The 17,565-nt window shown below is 40.6% G+C and overlaps 1 protein-coding gene across 5 annotated transcripts in view; it reads left to right on the forward strand.

The window, feature by feature from the left end:
- The window catches only part of LOC309397768 (connector enhancer of kinase suppressor of ras 2-like), a 341,564-nt gene that overhangs the window by 166,088 nt on the left and 157,911 nt on the right, over positions 1 to 17,565 (forward strand). For all 5 annotated transcript variants that reach the window (XM_081964086.1, XM_081964088.1, XM_081964087.1 and 2 more), the window contains one exon: positions 14,090 to 14,292. In XM_081964086.1, coding sequence (XP_081820212.1) covers positions 14,090 to 14,292 — 203 coding nt within the window. The remainder of the gene's footprint in view (positions 1 to 14,089; positions 14,293 to 17,565) is intronic.

The raw sequence follows: 17,565 nt of genomic DNA on the forward strand, positions 1-17,565 counted from the left end.
CAATCACACTTGGCCAATAACGAATTCTATTCTATTCTATTCTATTCTATTCTATTCTATTCTATTCTATTCTATTCTATTCTATTCTATTCCATTCCATTCCATTCTACCCTACCCTACCCTACCCTATCCTACCCTACCTTACCCTATCCCACCCCACCCTATTCTCTATTATTTTCTACTCTACTCTACTCTACTCTACTCTACTCTACTCTACTCTTCTCCACTCTATCAGCCCAATGAGAAGGAAGTCCTACGCCAAAATATTCTCCCCCTATTGTAGAGTTATGTCAAAGGAATAAGATGAATATTGATCCAGTGATTCCAAAACCTCTTCTGAATCATCCCACAATGCTCTTTTTCCATGTCTGGAAATCCAATATCCTGGAAGCAGAGGTGGGGGACAATTGCTATATCTTTCCATCACTTTAAAAGAGGACATTTACGAAACGTTGCTGTGTCATACGCTAACGTCCACCATCCTCTATTAACCTCACAGGAAGTAGACCTTATTAAATTCATTAGGCTAAACATGGATAAAATTGCAGCTTCACATACTCCCTGGTGTTTTGCCTCAATTTGTCATATCCTAGATTTGGGGATTGAAATAATTGGATGGTTGGGTTTCCTACCAACTTCTGGATGGATGGGAGCAATCAAGAATATCTTGTATCCTTTAAGCCTGATGAATGTTACTGTCTGAAAAGTTAGTTAATTTATTTCTCTTTTGTATGGAAATGTGAGCTGTGGTATTTAGAAGGTAATCTGATGCACGTTGTGCTTTGAAGTAAGTTTCTCTAATCATCCTGGAAAAGAAGCAACTTCGATTAATTTACATATTTAGATTAACTAAGTAGGAGTCCTAATGAACTGGGCAATAAATTCAGTATTCCAGATGTTAAGCTGAGCTGTAGGAAATGGCATTCCAGACTTCGTTTGAGGAGGGAAAATGAATCTTCTAAGAGAGCTCTGGATAAATCATCTGGAAACAACTTTTTTCTTGGCAATAATAAATGAAACTTAGTTTTTAAAAAGTAATATGAAGTGTGTGTGTGTGTGTGTGTGTGTGTGTGTGTGTGTTTTTAAGAAGCTGAGCTTTTCAGCTGGAAAGCTGACAGCCTGGGTGTCAATACCGAACTGAACCTGGCAAAAGCCATTTTCCTGGTTCAACATTGCTCCACTGTATGGGAGGGGGAGGAGGTTGGGATGTATTACTAGACACAACATAGAACTTTCTCTTGAGAACCAAGGTCATCTCCTAGTCGATGGATGAAGAAGGCGATTAATACATGAGAAGCCTGCCAATTAACCTAATTGGCCAATGTGATTAATGGCACTGTGGGGAAGGGGTCATTACTGGTTTTGACTATACTGTAACCATGGGAAAAAGTCAGAGTTGGCTTCTATCAAGTGTGCCTATATGATTTATCCAATAAAGAAGTTATTTGAGGAAGTGCTTGGCCTCAGAGTTCTGATTTGCTTAGGTTTGTTAGTTGCAACCTTTACTTTGGGTTTCAAATCAAGTGCCATGTGATGGGGAAAGTTCCCATCCTTGCCCCAGCTCCTGCCCACCTAGCTGTTTGAAAGCATGAAACTGTGAGTAGATAAATAGTTACCACTTCCGTGGAAGGGTAACAGTCAGTAGGAAGGTAACATAATAGATTTTTGAGGGCAATATGCTGACTCTGTAAACCACTTAGAGAGGACTACAAAGCACTATGAAGTGGTATATAAGTCTAAATGCTATTTTCCTTCCTTCCTTCCTTCCTTCCTTCCTTCCTTCCTTCCTTCCTTTCTTTCTTTCCAGTGGTTAGAATGCAGTATTGCAGGATAACTACCATATGCCCACTGCCACCAGTTCGATCCTGACTGGCTCAAGGTTGACTCAGCCCTCCATCTTTCTGAGGTCAATAAAATGAGGACCCAGATTGTTTGGGGGCAAGATGCTGACTCTGCAAACTATTTAGAGAGGGCTGTAAAGCACCATGAAGTGGTATGCACGTCTAAGTGCTATTGCTATTCCACTGGTACAGACAGCATCATTTAAGCGAAAAAGATAAGGCATGTTTTTAAGGTTGTCTCATTGACATCCACCGACCCCATAAGATTGGTATTCCTGTGAATACCAGCAAAGGAACTGAAGGGGTTGCTTTGGTCTCAACAGAGCAGAATATAGACATGCAAATTGCTGCTCTTTAATTTGAGTAGATGAAGATTATTTATGCTAAATGACCTGGATATTGAAATGTTAAATAAGTATGGATACAATTTGTTGTTTGTACTTTCAAGTGGTCCTTAGCTGATGCAGGATCTGGGAGACCTCTCCTCACAGAGAGGGACTCCTCCGGGTGCCGTCCGCCAAACAATGCCGGCGGGCGGCGCCCAGGAGTAGGGCCTTCTCTGTGATGGGCCCGACCCTCTGGAACGACCTCCCCCCTGACATTAGAATCATTACTGATCTCCGCTCCTTCCGTAAGAAACTCAAGACCCACCTGTTCCAATTAGCTGGCCTGGCCCAATCACAATCATGATCTAATCCCTCGACTCTCCTGGCCGGTTATTTTAAATTTTGTGGTATTTTAATTTGGTTTTAATCACTAATTAATTTTTGCACTATTGTACAGACTTGTGTTTAATTTGTTTTTATGGGCTTTGTAATTGTTGTATATAATGTATTTTATTCTGTCTGTACACTGCCCCGAGTCCCCTCGGGGAGAGGGAGCGGTTGACAAATCCAATAAATGAATGAATGAATAAATGAATCAGTAACAATGCAAAAATCTTCTATATACAGTATATAAAAATGGCTGGGTGTGTGTGTATGTTCCAGCATAACTCTGGAACGCCTGGAGAAATTTCAACCAAACTTGGTACACAGATGACTTACTCTATGGAGAAAAATACTGTGGTGGTAAGACACACCTAACACACACACACACACACACACACACACACACAGGGGGGTGTTCTGTTAAGATACAGCCTGTTGTGCTGTACTGCTGTACTGGCTTCTACTGTACAGCGCAGTGGAGTTGCCATGTTAACGGCTTCACAGTCCTCCACAAGGGGGGGTCCCTCTGGTTAGGGGGAAAATCCAATATTAGAAATTACGTTTGGTCCGGACATTTCCCCTCCCCCTCCCCCAATAAATAAATACCGGAGCAACAACGGGTTCTCGGCTAGTAAAAAAATAAAGACCCTTATGGAGGAGAGCTAGGAGAAATTAAGAGTGCTTTCTGCATACCCATCACTACTTATTATTCCCTTTCTACCCAGTTACCCATTGCATAATTTAGAACAGCTCTGCCTCTTTATTAAGTTTATTCTAAGGATGGTTCAGCCTCCCCAGTGAATAGTTGATAGGCAGTTCGCGCAAAGCATTCCTTCTTGTTGTTGTTTTTTTTTATGTAAGCTTGGCATCAAAGACACGTAGTGAACAAGGATTATTTCTCCAAATGGGTTTTCTTTAACGTCATTCAGGCCCCAACAATTGTGGCAAGGAGAAAATGCCACAAAGAGACCTTCTGTTTGTTAATTTGAGATAAAACAGGAGGAAGCTAATGTTAAGAAAGGAAATCGTTAGACAAATCAAATAGACATCTGGAGGACAAAGGCTGGGAAAAGTTGGACCCCAGTTGGATTCATGCATTTGCCAGTTTAACTCCAGTCCATGCTTACTATTATAGACTACATAATGTTGCTTGGGATTATTATGCATATGCCAATGTGCACATATCAGGCCCCAAACCAAAGAATTATATCTAATGATATTTAAGCTGAGGTCTTTATTACACACCTATAGACCAAATCTTGCTAGACTGAGAACTCTACTGGTGGTACAATATAGTCTGGGAACTATTAGAGAGGGGCTGTCTTCACCCTCTTTCTCTCATACATAACATCTGAGCTATGTTGCCTCTTGATCCTCTGGACTGCACACCCTCCCTCCTAGGAATCCAGCCAGTGGTGGGATTCAATCAGTTCGCACCTCTTCGGTTGTGAACTTTCTAAGCATTTCGGAGAACCGGTTGTTGGAAGAAATCTCCTTTTGTTTTTTTCCACTTTACAGGGCTAATCCTGTAAGGAAAGCAGGAAGGAAACATTCCGATGTTGTTTCTAGCCTCATCTGTATTGCCCTGCTTACAGAAACTGCCTCTCCGGTTATACATTACATTACCTCTTTACATAGTAACAGCCCAGTGACGTGAGTGACATTGAGGTGGCCCAGTGACGTGAGTGACATTGAGGTGGCCATGCCCACCCAGTCACATGACCACTGAGCCCCGCCTACCCAGATGACCATTAGGACAGAGAACCGTTTGTTAAAGTACTTTAATCCCACCACTGGATCCCCCTCCTCACCTCATGGCATCATAACATGTGTGGACTTTAATTCCCAGAATCCCTCAGCCACCACAGGTGGACTTCAACTCCCAGAATTCCACAGTCACTAAATGTCAGGCCCCAAACCAGAAACCATTCTTCCAAGCTGAACTCTCTTTATTGTTTTATACCTATAGGTCAAATCTTTCCAGACTGAGGACTCAACTATCTGCATCTTACTCCTCTGGACTGCACCCACCCCTCCCTTCTTGGGATCCATCCCCTCCCTGCATTCCATCGGAGCATATTTAAATAGTTTGGCTTATCTTTGCTGGTTCTTCAGTTAGAAACGCAGTTGCCTGATGCACTTCTGAAATTCATCTTCCCCAAACATTCATTTTGCAGTCTTCTCAGTACCAGACACAGGGCATTTCATCTGAAAGGCTTTTAACCTTTGATGATTGGAAGTTGCTTTTAATTGCTTGTCTTTAGACAGATGCTTATTGTGGCTGCTTTCTTATTGTCATTGGCTCACAGCCAGTCGTTTTGAAAGCAAATCAAATTAAATGAGAGTAGTAAAAAAATGCAAATGATTTTTTTTTGCATAAGAGGGAGGGAAAGGGAGGGGGAGGGAGGGAGAGGAAGAGAGAGAGAGAGGGAGATCAATAGATAGATAGATAGATAGATAGATAGATAGATAGATAGATAGATATAGATATAGATATATAGATACTATATATAGAGAGAGATATATAGAGATAGATAGATAGATGATAGATAGATAGATAGATAGATAGATAGATAGATAGATAGATAGATAGATGATAGATAGATAGATAGATAGATAGATGTTAGATAGATAGATAGATAGATAGATAGATAGATAGATAGATAGATAGATGATAGATAGATAGATGATAGATAGATAGATAGATAGATAGATAGATGATAGATAGATAGATAGATAGATAGATGATAGATGATAGATAGATAGATAGATAGATAGATAGATAGATAGATAGATAGATAGATAGATAGATAGATGATAGATAGATATCCAAAAAGGCAAAGGTTTTCCTGTCCAGTCATGTCCAACTTTAGGGGAAGGTGCTCATCTCCGTTTCTTAGCAGAGGGAGCCATTCAGCTAAGACACTTTCCATGGGCGCATGGCTAGTATGACTATATGCCAAGACACACAGGACACTGTAACCTTCTGACCAAAGTGGTACCTATTTATCTACTCACATTTGCATGCTTTTGAACTGCTAGGTGGGCAGGAGGTGGAGCAAGGAACGGGAGCTCAGCTCATCACGCAGCGCTCAGGTCTCAAACCTGGGCTGCTCATTTTGCAGCTGACAAGCACAATATCTTAACCCCTGAGCAATCGCATCCGTTATTTATGCATATTATGTATGCATAGATATGCATAAATAAGCAGTGGAGAGAAAATCGTGCTGAAGTCCATTGATAGAAAAAGCGCCACATTGTGTACAGATATTTTATAAAGAAAAAAAATGAATTTGTGAGTCATGCTTACTAGAGATGCATAGACAGGCTTCAATCCAGTTCATATTTGTGATTCATACAGATATTGAATTTTTAACTGAATCAGTTCAAAATTATCAACTAGTTCTGAGAGGCAATTTGATTTGGAGATTTGATAGAACAGCCGCCAAACTGAATTTCCAAACCGAATCTCTCCTCTGCACTTATCATGTTCATAATTTAAAACCTTATAAATATTAAGGAACATCTGCATAGGAAATGCCACATTATTAAAGTGGGAGAAATCAATTATATATCAAATAGGATTGATATTAAATTATCATCAGTTGAATTTGATCCTCAAACCCTGGACATGATCATTTGCCAATACCATCCCATCTCCATATTTTTTAATAATTTTAACGTAGTTCTAGAATCCCACTTAATACCAAAGCAAATACAATAAATATATCAAAATGGCATTATAACTCAGCAAAGGGAAGCTTTACACATTATAAAAATACTGCCATTCCCTAAAATATCTGTGGTATACCATGAAAAGGGGCGCGGTGGCTCAGTGGCTGAGACGCTGAGCTTCTCGATCAGTTCGAATCCCTAGTGCCGCATAAGGGAGTGAGTTCCGTTATTTTCCCCAGCTTCTGCCAACTTAGCAACTCGAAAGCATGTAAAAAATGCAAGTAGAAAAATAGGAACCACCTTTGGTGGGAAGGTAGCAGCGTTCTATGCGCCTTCGTTGTTTAGTCATGCTGGGCACATAACCACGGAGACGTCTTCGGACAGCGCTGGCTCTTTGGCTTTGAAACGGAGATGAGCAACGCCCCCTACATATGACTAGCACATATGTGCGATGGGAACCTTTACCTTTTTATACCATTAAAACTATCTTACCATAATTTGAAAGGATGCCTTTTTATGTTTTTTAATGAATGACCATGAGTAATAACTTTTATTGCTCTTTTATTCATGCTGTGAGAGGCCATTCACATTAACCTCTTCCACTTATAACATCAAAGGTTCTTCAGTTCTCAGCAGTATTTCCCCCTCCCCCCACAAAGAAGAAAAAAGAGGATGGAAGTGCAGGAGATAAGGAAGTTTCATTTCTAGAAACGAGGCTTCAATTCTGACCATAACTGGAGTGAAAAGATAAAGTCAACCTTCCTTTGAGTTGAGCCAAATGGACTTCATAAATTTGTTACTACAGTTTCTTGGTTCAGTCTGAAAACAGTTTGCTGGTTTTCCAATCTAAACTCAGTCGTAAATTTTCCCAGTGAAACTCTATGAAAGCAAAAGTTCAACTTTGAAGGAACCAGATAGAAAAGATGTTGGTGCTTTTGACTCCTGAGAATACCATTGAGAGTTAGATAGCCAAGAAATTTTTATACACCAAAGGTAAAGGTTCCCCTCACACATATGTGCTACCTGTTCCCGACTCTAGGGGGTGGTGCTCATCTCCATTTCAAAGCCGAAAAGCCAGCGCTGTCCGAAGACATCTCCGTGTTCATGTGGCAGCATGACTAAACAACAAAGGCGCATGGAACGCTGTTACTTTCCCACAAAAGGTGGTCCCTATTTTTCTACTTGCATTTTTTTACATGCTTTCAAACTGCCAAGTTGGCAGAAGCTGGGACACGTAACGGGAGCTCACTCCGTTATGCTAGGGATTCGAACCTCTGAACTGCCGACTTTTCTGATTGAGAAGCTCAGTGTCTTAGCCACTGAACCACTGCATCCCTCTTTTAAACACTAGAGGTTTTTTTTTGGGGGGGGAAATAAACCTAGAATTCTCACTTGGAACACAAATGTCCAGGATCATAGTATTATAATATGGACAAATTATGCGAAGATATAAATGTCTGAACAAATCTACAATACTAGGAAAGGCAGAAGGTAAAAGAAGAAGAGGACAATCTGCCCCAAGGTAGATGGGACCAGTTACAGCAGCTGTGCCCACTGGAATATTGAAGGTCCAGCTGACTTTTGGGGCGGGGGGGGATACCTTTAGGACAACTGTGACTTGGATGATTGAAAATTTCCATAGACATGTACTCATTGGAAGATCTTAAGGATCAGAACAAATTGTCCCAGAGAAGATCTATTGGGTCAACCACAATTGGTGATACATAATCAGTATATTCTACAATCTCCATAGCCTTCTTATCATTGATTTCCTCCAAGAACAAAATAGATTGGAATTTGCTTGCTTTTTTTTTTTTTTTTTTGAGCTACGTGTTGCCATCTACCTAGGCAATGGAAATGACATTAGATAACATATAATGGATTAATGGAGTTGGAAGGGCCCTTGTAGATCTTCTAGTCCAGTCCCCCTATCCGAGCAGGAGACCTTACACCATTTCTGACAAATGGCAGTCCAGTCTTCTTGAAAGCTTCCAGGGATGAAGCTCCCACAACTTCCGAAGGAAACTTCTGTTCCAGGGGTTGATTGTTCTCACTGTTAGAAAGTTCCAGGTTGAATCTCTCCTTGGTCAGTTTCCATCCATTATTCCTTGTCTGGCCTTTGGGTGCTTTGGAAAATAGCTGGACCCCCTCCTCTCTGTGGCAGCCCCTCAAATATTGTGACACTGCTATCATGTCTCCCTTGGTCCTTCTCTTCATTATTTTATCTATTCTTAAGGATGCTAATACATAACATGCTTTTATAGCAAACCCCTTCTTAACTTATTTAATTTTATTAATACAGTTTCCCTATTTCACTCCTCTGCTTTCGTTTCTAATTTTCATATTTATTTTCTAACCATTGATAAAATAATTCCCATATACTGTACTATATAGGCAGATTCTCCCTTTTCTTTAATTGCAAGTGTTAATCTATTCATTTCTGTACATTTTAATATTTTCTTAATCACTTTCTCATCCGTAGGGATTTCTTCATTTTTCCAAATACAATTCTAGCTGCAGTTATTATATGAATAATCAAAAACACATTTTCTTTACTATAAGTTTCTGGTAAAATCCCCAACAAGAATAATTCTGGTTTAAAGTCAATATGTTGTATCATTTTCTCCAACCACATACAAATGTTTGTCCAATATTTTTTAGCTTCTATGCATGTCCACATATGACCACATATGATAGTGCAATCCCCGTATCTGATGACATTTCCTACATTTGGCTGATTTATCTTTAATCATCTTTGCTAATCTTTCTGATGGAAAGTGCCATCTATACAAACATCTTCTCGTTGTCTGCAGTTGACATTGTTAATTTATAATCTCTGCCCCATAGTTGCTGACATTTATCTAACTCTTATCGTATAACCAAAGTTTTTTGCCCATGTTATCATTGTCTCTTTTGTTTGTTATTCTTCTAATTTAATACACAATAAGTAACTATACAATATATGTATGTATGTATGTATGTATGTATGTATGTATGTATGTATGTGTGTTACAACCCCTGGTATGCCCAAATATGGGAGGAAGCTCACTACTCCCTCTTTCTGTCCTTCGGCTCATTACAGAAGACCATGCAGGCAGAAAACCATATTTTTATTTTTAATGTTGCCTTTTTATATTTGTGTTGTATTTGGGCTGATAAATAAATAAAGGGAGACTAGTATAAATCTATTTCGAGCTATTTAGCTCTCATCAGCTAGCCATATCCTTACTGGGATTTGAACCTGGGCTGTATTACATATTAGGTAGGAGTCTTAGCCACTAAGCCACAGGCTCTCCTCCTTATCAGTTGAGCCAGGGAAATAGATATGCATTTGTGTTACAACCCCTGGTATGCCCAAATATGGTTGGTTTTCTGCCTGCATGGTCTTCTGTAATGAGCCGAAGGACAGAAAGAGGGAGTAGTGAGCTTCCTCCCATATTTAGAATAAAAAAAGTTCTAGGAATTAGCAGATGGGGAACCGCCCCTTAGTAACAGTGCCAGTTTGACATTGGAGTATTTCCACAAGATGTTTTCCCTGCAAAAAAAGTGAAAAAGTACCAAGAAGTGGATGTCTGTATTAAGACATTGTGAAAATTAGATTGTGTTGGGTTCAGTTGCTTCCTACTTGGATATCTCCATCTTCTGCCTAGGGAGTAGATGTTCATCATCATTACCCAATTAAAATCTGTTGTGGAATGACAAGGTTGATGGGGCATGAAGCACACCTGACATTGGAGGATTACTTCAGCACTCTGTTTCCTGCTTTACTCTTCTTTCCTTTTTTACATCTCATTTAACAATGCAAGCATTGTTGCATTTCACATTACCGCTACATTCTGCAATAACTGCTGGTTGGCATATTTGGGAATGAGTTTCCACAGATCTTCATAGGAGGCAGAAGCTGGAGAAGGATCTGTTCTTGCATATTCATCCTGTGTTGCAGATATTTCAGGACAGGGGGGGAGGGTTAAGCAGATGAGCTTCAAGATTCTTCCTGGCTCTGTGATTCAGTGAAATTCTTTTAATGATAAGCTTTGGCTAATCTCTTCTGCCATTTCCTCTAAGAGAATATATGGACATTAGAAAACATTTGGAAACCACATTTGGAGTTACGTTTTGTAACAAGGAAAAATATAGGAGAAATAAAGATAAGCTTTGCAAAGTCTTGCTTGGTAAAAGGACATACGGGGACAGTTGATTCAAATTTCCCATGCAAGCTTAGCCATGGTTAAGTTCTCTATATATCACTTTACAAGAAAGAAAGAAAGAAAGAAAGAAAGAAAGAAAGAAAGAAAGAAAGAAAGAAAGAAAGAAAGAAAGAGGGAGGGAGGGAGGGAGGGAGGGAGGGAGGGAGGAAGGAAGGAAGGAAGGAAGGAAGGAAGGAAGGAAGGAAGGAAGGAAGGAAGGAAAGGTTGATTATAGGTGAAACAGTTTACACAATGAACAGTGGAAATACAAGAAACTTAGCAATATCAAATTACAGTGACTCAGTCCAAAATTAAGACAAGGAGATGGATCCATTGCCAACATATCTAACAATAACGCTTAGGAAATATGTCAATATTACAACTGCAGATTGAGAAGTGGAATAATGTGGTTGGTTTCATTTGAGGCTCAATTTAATGTTGGATCAAACCACTGCATTGTACTTTGTAAATTGCAAGCATCTGATATTATTCCATAGTTAAGGGTTTGTTTGCTTTTAACAAGGATTTTAGGAGTTCTCCTTGTATTAATTTTCATTGTCTCAATCTTACTGTTAATTGTTTATTTTTAGCCAACAGTGGAATGTTTACATGTTGAACCTAATTATAATCCTAATTAGCTTCGACACGTAAACATTTCACTGTTTTATTATAATCTTAATTGGCCTGATAATTTTCCTGCTTTGTGAACTTCCCTAGATACACTTCTAGGAGGAAATAACACAGCTCCTACTGAACAGGGATGGGATTGAAAAACCTTTGCAACCAGTTCTCTGCCCGGTTGCTGGGTGGGCATGGCCATGGTAGGCGTGGCCTATTCGGACTCGTGCACCATGGCAAGGGGGGTATTTTTGCCCCCCCCCCCAGGCACCAGAGGCCTTCTTTGAGCTTCCAGGAGGGCAAAAACAGCCTCCCCCTCTGGACTCGTTCAATCATGTTAATGTCCGATATACAGTGTGGATTCCAGGCAGACAAGCTGTATTCAAGAATTGGCCTGGCGAAAGTTTTGTATGCCCTAATGTTTTGTATAACAGAGAAGAAATTAGCCATCAATAAAAACCAGCATAGACATTAACAATATCTATAGACTATACAAAAGAAACAATCAACAGCCAAAAAGAGAACAAAAATCCCAAATACTTCTCCACCAGCAGTCAGCATTCAGGTTAGCATAGGTTAACTCCAAAGGTTAACATCAGACCAATAATCAAGTAAACAAGACCCTAGTCAAGAAACTGTCAAAGAAGCCAACAGTAAACAGCGCAATCAACAAATGTCCAAGATCACCCCCACCAACATTGACAGGGCAAGCCACTAGAATATAAACTGAGAGCAAACCCCACTCCCCATTAGCCCTGATTATGTTACCTAGTTGGGTAATGAAACATCTGCAAGAAAACAAGCAAGCTCAGAGAGCACCAAGGACCGCTCATTTCAATCCTGAGCTAGAAATATTCTCCTTTATTGAGACTTAGCGTTGCTGATCTTGTCGCTTCTCTGTCAAATTCTAGGAAATAGACCATCAAAACATACAAACCGTAGCTCAAAGTTATGGTGAGTCACAAGCTTCTGGATTACTCTTCTCTAGTAATATACCCTGCGACATCACCAAGAAAAGAAATTGAAGAGAAATTCTCAAACTTCTCTCAGAGAATTAGAAAGAGAACCTCTTTTGCAGGCGGCGGAGAAATTGCAAAATAGATATCACTCCGATATTAAGGCTTTTATCCGTTGTTTTTTTTAAGTCAGTGACCGGGAACCAACATCAATGAGTCATAAATCACTAGCTGTAGCAACTATTGTGGCAGATCTAAACAGAACAGTTCATATGCTGAATGTCAGACTTCCAAGTAATAGATCCATAGCAAGCAAAACTCCAAGGCAGGTCGATTGCTCAAAGAATTTATTGGAAATATCATATTGGCACAGATCTGGTGAAAACCGTCTCTGAAGGTCCCCGTAGTTTTCGCCTAATTAAAAGAGAAAGTTTTCCCACAACCCCAAATGTGGTCCAATCGAAACGCTGTCTGGATGTCTGGTGACCTCACTCGTCCTTCCACGGTCCAGGTGTAAGACTGCCCTTGGTTCTCAAGAGAAAGTATTTTGCTTTGGCTACACAAACCCTGCTATCTCTAATCCCCCCTCCCTTTTCCCTCAGCTCCAGTGTGGCAGCACTGAAACTGACCTGACCGGAGTCATATTGGAGCTTCAGTGTTGTCACTGGATTAATAAAAGGTGTGTCTCTCATGTCGGTATCCACAAAAAAGCATTCTTTAAAAGCAAATTTTGCTCCAAGAAAATTAGTCAATGCTCTGATTCCCTTGTTAGAATCTTCCAAGACTGAGGCTGCTGTACAAATGGTTCTCAACTTACAGCCATTCATGTAGTCACCACTGGAAGTTTCAATGGCACTGAAAAAAGTGATGTGAGGCCATTTTTCACACGTGCAAACATCATAGCATCCTCATGTGATCATGCTCAAAGTTCAGGCGCTAGGCAACTGGCATGGATTTGGGACAATTGCATTGTCCTGGGGTCATTTGATCACCATTTCTCGCCTTCCCAGCTGGCCTCCAATGAGCAATGTTAATGGGGGAAGCCAGATTCATTGAACAGCCAGCTGATTCGTTTAACAACTGTGACAAAAAGGGTTGTAAAATGGGGCAAAACAACTCACTTAACAACTGCCTTGACCAGCAACAGAAATTTTGAGCTCAATGGTGGTCATAAGATGAGGACGTACCTATATATTTAAAATGCATTGGGATTTTTGTGGCTTGAAAATGGTGCAAAATGAAAGCTGGGTCAACTTACTTGAAGTGGTTTTTTTCCCCTTCCTTCCTTCCTTCCCTTCTGCCCATCCATGTCCCTCCCTCCCTTCCTCCCATCCTTCCTTCCTTCCTTCCTTCCTTCCTTCCTTCCTTCTTACTCTTCTGCCTGTCCATCTCCCTCCTTCCCATCCATCTCCCTCCCTCCCTCCCTCCCTCCCTCCCTTCCTTCCTTCCTTCCTTCCTTCTTACTCTTCTGCCCATCCATCTCCCTCTTCCCATCCATCCATCTCCCTCCTTCCCTTCCTCCCATCCTTCCTTCCTTCCTTCCTTCCTTCCTTCCTTCCTTCTTACTCTTCTGCCTATCCATCTCCCTCCTTCCCATCCATCTCCCTCCCTCCCTCCCTCCCTCCCTTCCTTCCTTCCTTCTTACTCTTCTGCCCATCCATCTCCCTCCTTCCCATCCATCCATCTCCCTCCTTCCCATCCATCCATCTCCCTTCCTTCCTTCCTTCCTTTCCTTCTTTCCCTTCTGCCCACCCATCTCCCTCCCTCTCTCCTTTCTATCCATCCAACTCCCTTCCTTCCTTCCTTCTTTCCCTTCTGCCCATCCATGTTCCTCCCTCCCTTCCTCCCATCCATCTCCCTCCTTCCCATCCATCCATCTCCCTTCCTTCCTTCCTTCCTTCCTTCCTTCCTTCCTTCTTTCCCTTCTGCCCATCCATCTCCCTCCCTCTCTCCCTTCTATCCATCCAACTCCCTTCCTTCCTTCTTTCCCTTCTGCCTATCCATCTCCCGCCCGCCCTCCCTTTCCTTTTTTCTTTTTTTTTCTTTTCTTTTTCTTTTCTTTTTCTTTTTTTTAATGTGTCCAATTCCTCTCTTGCTTTCAGAACTACGGCTTGGAGACTGAAAATCTAAGAACGCTTTCCCACAAGCTGAACGCGTCTGCCAAAAATCTTCAAAACTTCATCACAGGTAGAAGAAGGAGCGGTCATTATGACGGACGGGCTTCCCGAAGACTGCCAAATGATTTCCTTACCTCCGTCGTTGACTTGATTGGTGCTGCCAAAAATTTGCTTGCCTGGTTAGACAGGTAATTGAATTTGAATACTGTTTATTTTTTTTTAAGGAGCAAATGCACTTTGTTGGTTCTCATTCTCTCCTTCTGTCTTCAGCATTCCCTTTCCCTTCGGCAATTTCGTTCACGGCTGGTGTGTGTGTGTGTGTGTGTGTGTAATATATATATATATATATATATATATATATATATATATATATATATATATATATATATATATATATATATATATATATATATATATATATATATATATATATATATATATATATATATATATATATATATATATATATATATATATATATATATATATATATATATATGGATGTTGGAGAGCCTGTGCCTTTGGGAGTTGGGAGCTAGATTTGAAATCTTGTACTTTTCTTTCATAAATGTTAATTCAAGATTTTACAAAGAACAGAAAAAGAAACACAAAGTGGTAAGAGCAAAGGCAGTAAAGAAAGGAAAGAAGAAAGAAAAATTGGAAATATGCAAAGAAAAAACAAAAAGATGTAGGAAGGAGGAACTTCCAATTTCCTTTGCAGGAAAACTAGAAGACTGGAAGTTCTAGTCCCACTTTAAGCATGGATGTCAGCTGGGTGATTTAGATCTATCTATCTATCTATCTATCTATCTATCTATCTATCTATCTCTTTCTCTGAAAAGAATAGGAGGAGAAAAGATTATTAGCTATGTTTGCCATCTTTAGTTACTTATAAAGTAATAAAGACAGATAAAATCTAATAAATAAGTATAATTACAGAATTACCTCTTAATCTATGATTACAAAAGAAATTTACTACTATCTGGGGTATTTTTTTCCCTAATCATCCAAAGCACAGTTCCTAAATGCATCTGTCCCATTTTATGCAAAAAGTATTTCAAGGGTTTCCAGTCAACCATAAATGTAGATAACTGGGTTTTTTCCCCTCCAATCAAAGAAGCCAATTTAGCCATCTCTGCAACTTCCGCCATCATCTTCATCAACCATTCCTCCACATGTAACAGACTTCACACACACACACATACACACATCCGTTTCATATTATACAAAAAACCCAGAAGGAGTAGGAGTGACATGATAGCAGTATTCCAATATTTAAGGGGCTGCCACAAAGAAGAGGGACTCAACCTATTCTCAAAGCGCCTGAAGGAAAGACAAAAAACAATGGTGAGAAACTAATCATGGAGAGAACCTACCAAGAAAGAAAGAGAAATCTCCTGAAAGAACAATTAATCAGTGAAACGCCTTCAGAAGTTGTGGGTGCTCCTTCGCTGGAAGAGACTGGACAGCCACTTGTCTGAAAGGATAAGGTGTCTCCTGCTTGGGCAGGGGGTTGGACTAGATGACCTCCAGGGTCCCTTTCAACTCTGTTATTCTGTTATTCCCAACCATGATAGTTTCCAACTATGTTAACCCAGATAGGATGTCCATTGCTTAACATTCTGAGCCATGGTGGCGCAGTGGTTAGAGTGCAGTACTGCAGGCGACTTCTGCTGACTGCCGGCTGCCTGCAATTTGGCAGTTCGAATCTCCCCAGGCTCAAGGTTGACTCAGCCTTCCATCCTTCCGAGGTGGGTCAAATGAGGATCCAGATTGTTGGGGGCCATAGGCTGACTCTGTAAACTGCTTAGAGAGGACTGTTAAAGCACTGTAAAGCGGTATATAAGTCTAAGTGCTGTTGCTATTCTGGGACTTGAAGTTCACATTTTTGGAAATTACCAAGTTTGGGAACACAGTTCATTACTCTAATACTATTGAGCCTGCTGGCAATTCTCCAGGGTTTGAAGCTGGAATTGTTCCAACCTTAACTGGAAATGTTATGGATTGAACTTGACATCTTTTGCATGCGTATCTCTCTCTGAAAACTGATGATGGTGGTGATTTACTGGATTTATAAACCTTTCCAATCACAATTCCAATCCTATGCAGCAGTAGTATAATTAGAAGTGGATAGCTATTTCTAAGTCAGAATTTAAATTGCTAATAGCTCATTAAGCAGCCAGTTTGGGGATGGGGGTGTAATGTTAAAGGGTCAGGCTGGTGAACAGGAGACAGTGAGTTCTGATCCTGGCTTAGGCAGAAAGCTGGCTGAGAGAGTTGTCTCAGTCCTAAGAAGGAGGAAGCAAGACAAACAAGAAACAATACTTGGAATCTAATCAGAGAGAAAAGCAACCTGGAATTTAGGAGAAACTTCCTAACAGTGAGGACAATTATAACCAGTGGAACAGCTTGCCTCCAGAAACCATGGATGCTTCATCACTGGAGGTTTTTAAAAAAGAGACTGAGCAGTCACTTGTCTGAGATGGTATAGGTTCTCCTGCTTGAGCAGGGGGCTGGACTAGAAGATCTCCAAGGTCCCACCCAGCTCTATTCTCTTCAAACCATGGCCCAAAAACTTTGCCAAGAAAACTGCAGGGACTGGTTCAGGCAGTCACCAGGAGTTTGGAGTTGGTTAATGTTTATCCATGTGGATAAAAGAATGTTCCTACCCTGTTTGAAAAGCGGTTTGTTTTTACCTGTGCGTAAGCATCTTATCATTACTTGCTAAGGCTGGGTCAGAACACCTTTCCACTGAAGTGGTACCTGTTTATCTACTCACATTTGCATGCTTTCAAACTGCTTGGTGGGCAGGAGCTGAGACGAGTAACAGGAGCTCAACCACTGAGCCATCACGCCCATATGTATGCATTTGCATCCTTTCCTATATGCATAAACCAACGAATCAATCGGGCTTATCTCCAGTGCCCCATCACTGGAGGTTTTCAAGAAGAGATTGGACACCCATTTGTACAGAACCGGTACAGGGTCTCCTGCTTGAGCAGGGGGATGGACTAGAAGACCTCCAAGGTCTCTTCAACTCCGTTCCGCTGTTTACTTAAACTATTACTTTGGGGCTTTGAGGAAAAGAGTCAAAGTGTGGGCCATTATCCAATACATCGCATCTTCCCTCTGGATAAACAATATAGTAACCTAATCAGGTTTGATTAAGCCACAGAATGCAAAAGAAGGTGAGTGATGGAGATTGAAGAAAACAGACATGCATTTTCAGAAGAAGAAGAAAACATCTGGAAGGGAGATTTTACTCCTTCCCTCTGTGGCGTTGCTGAAATAAAAAAGTAACTTGGGACTGGATATTTTTAGCACCATCCAGTTTGATACTGCAAATCCAGACAAACCTGAAGTGGTCAGATTTATGGGCTACCCAGAAGCAGCTGAGAGCTATCTTATCTACTCTTTAGCAGGGTTGATAAGCTGCAATTGATCACGGAAGGTGAACTGCC

This window comes from Natrix helvetica, assembly GCF_964273705.1.
Source record: "Natrix helvetica genome assembly, chromosome: 11".
Taxonomy (NCBI): domain Eukaryota; kingdom Metazoa; phylum Chordata; class Lepidosauria; order Squamata; family Natricidae; genus Natrix; species Natrix helvetica.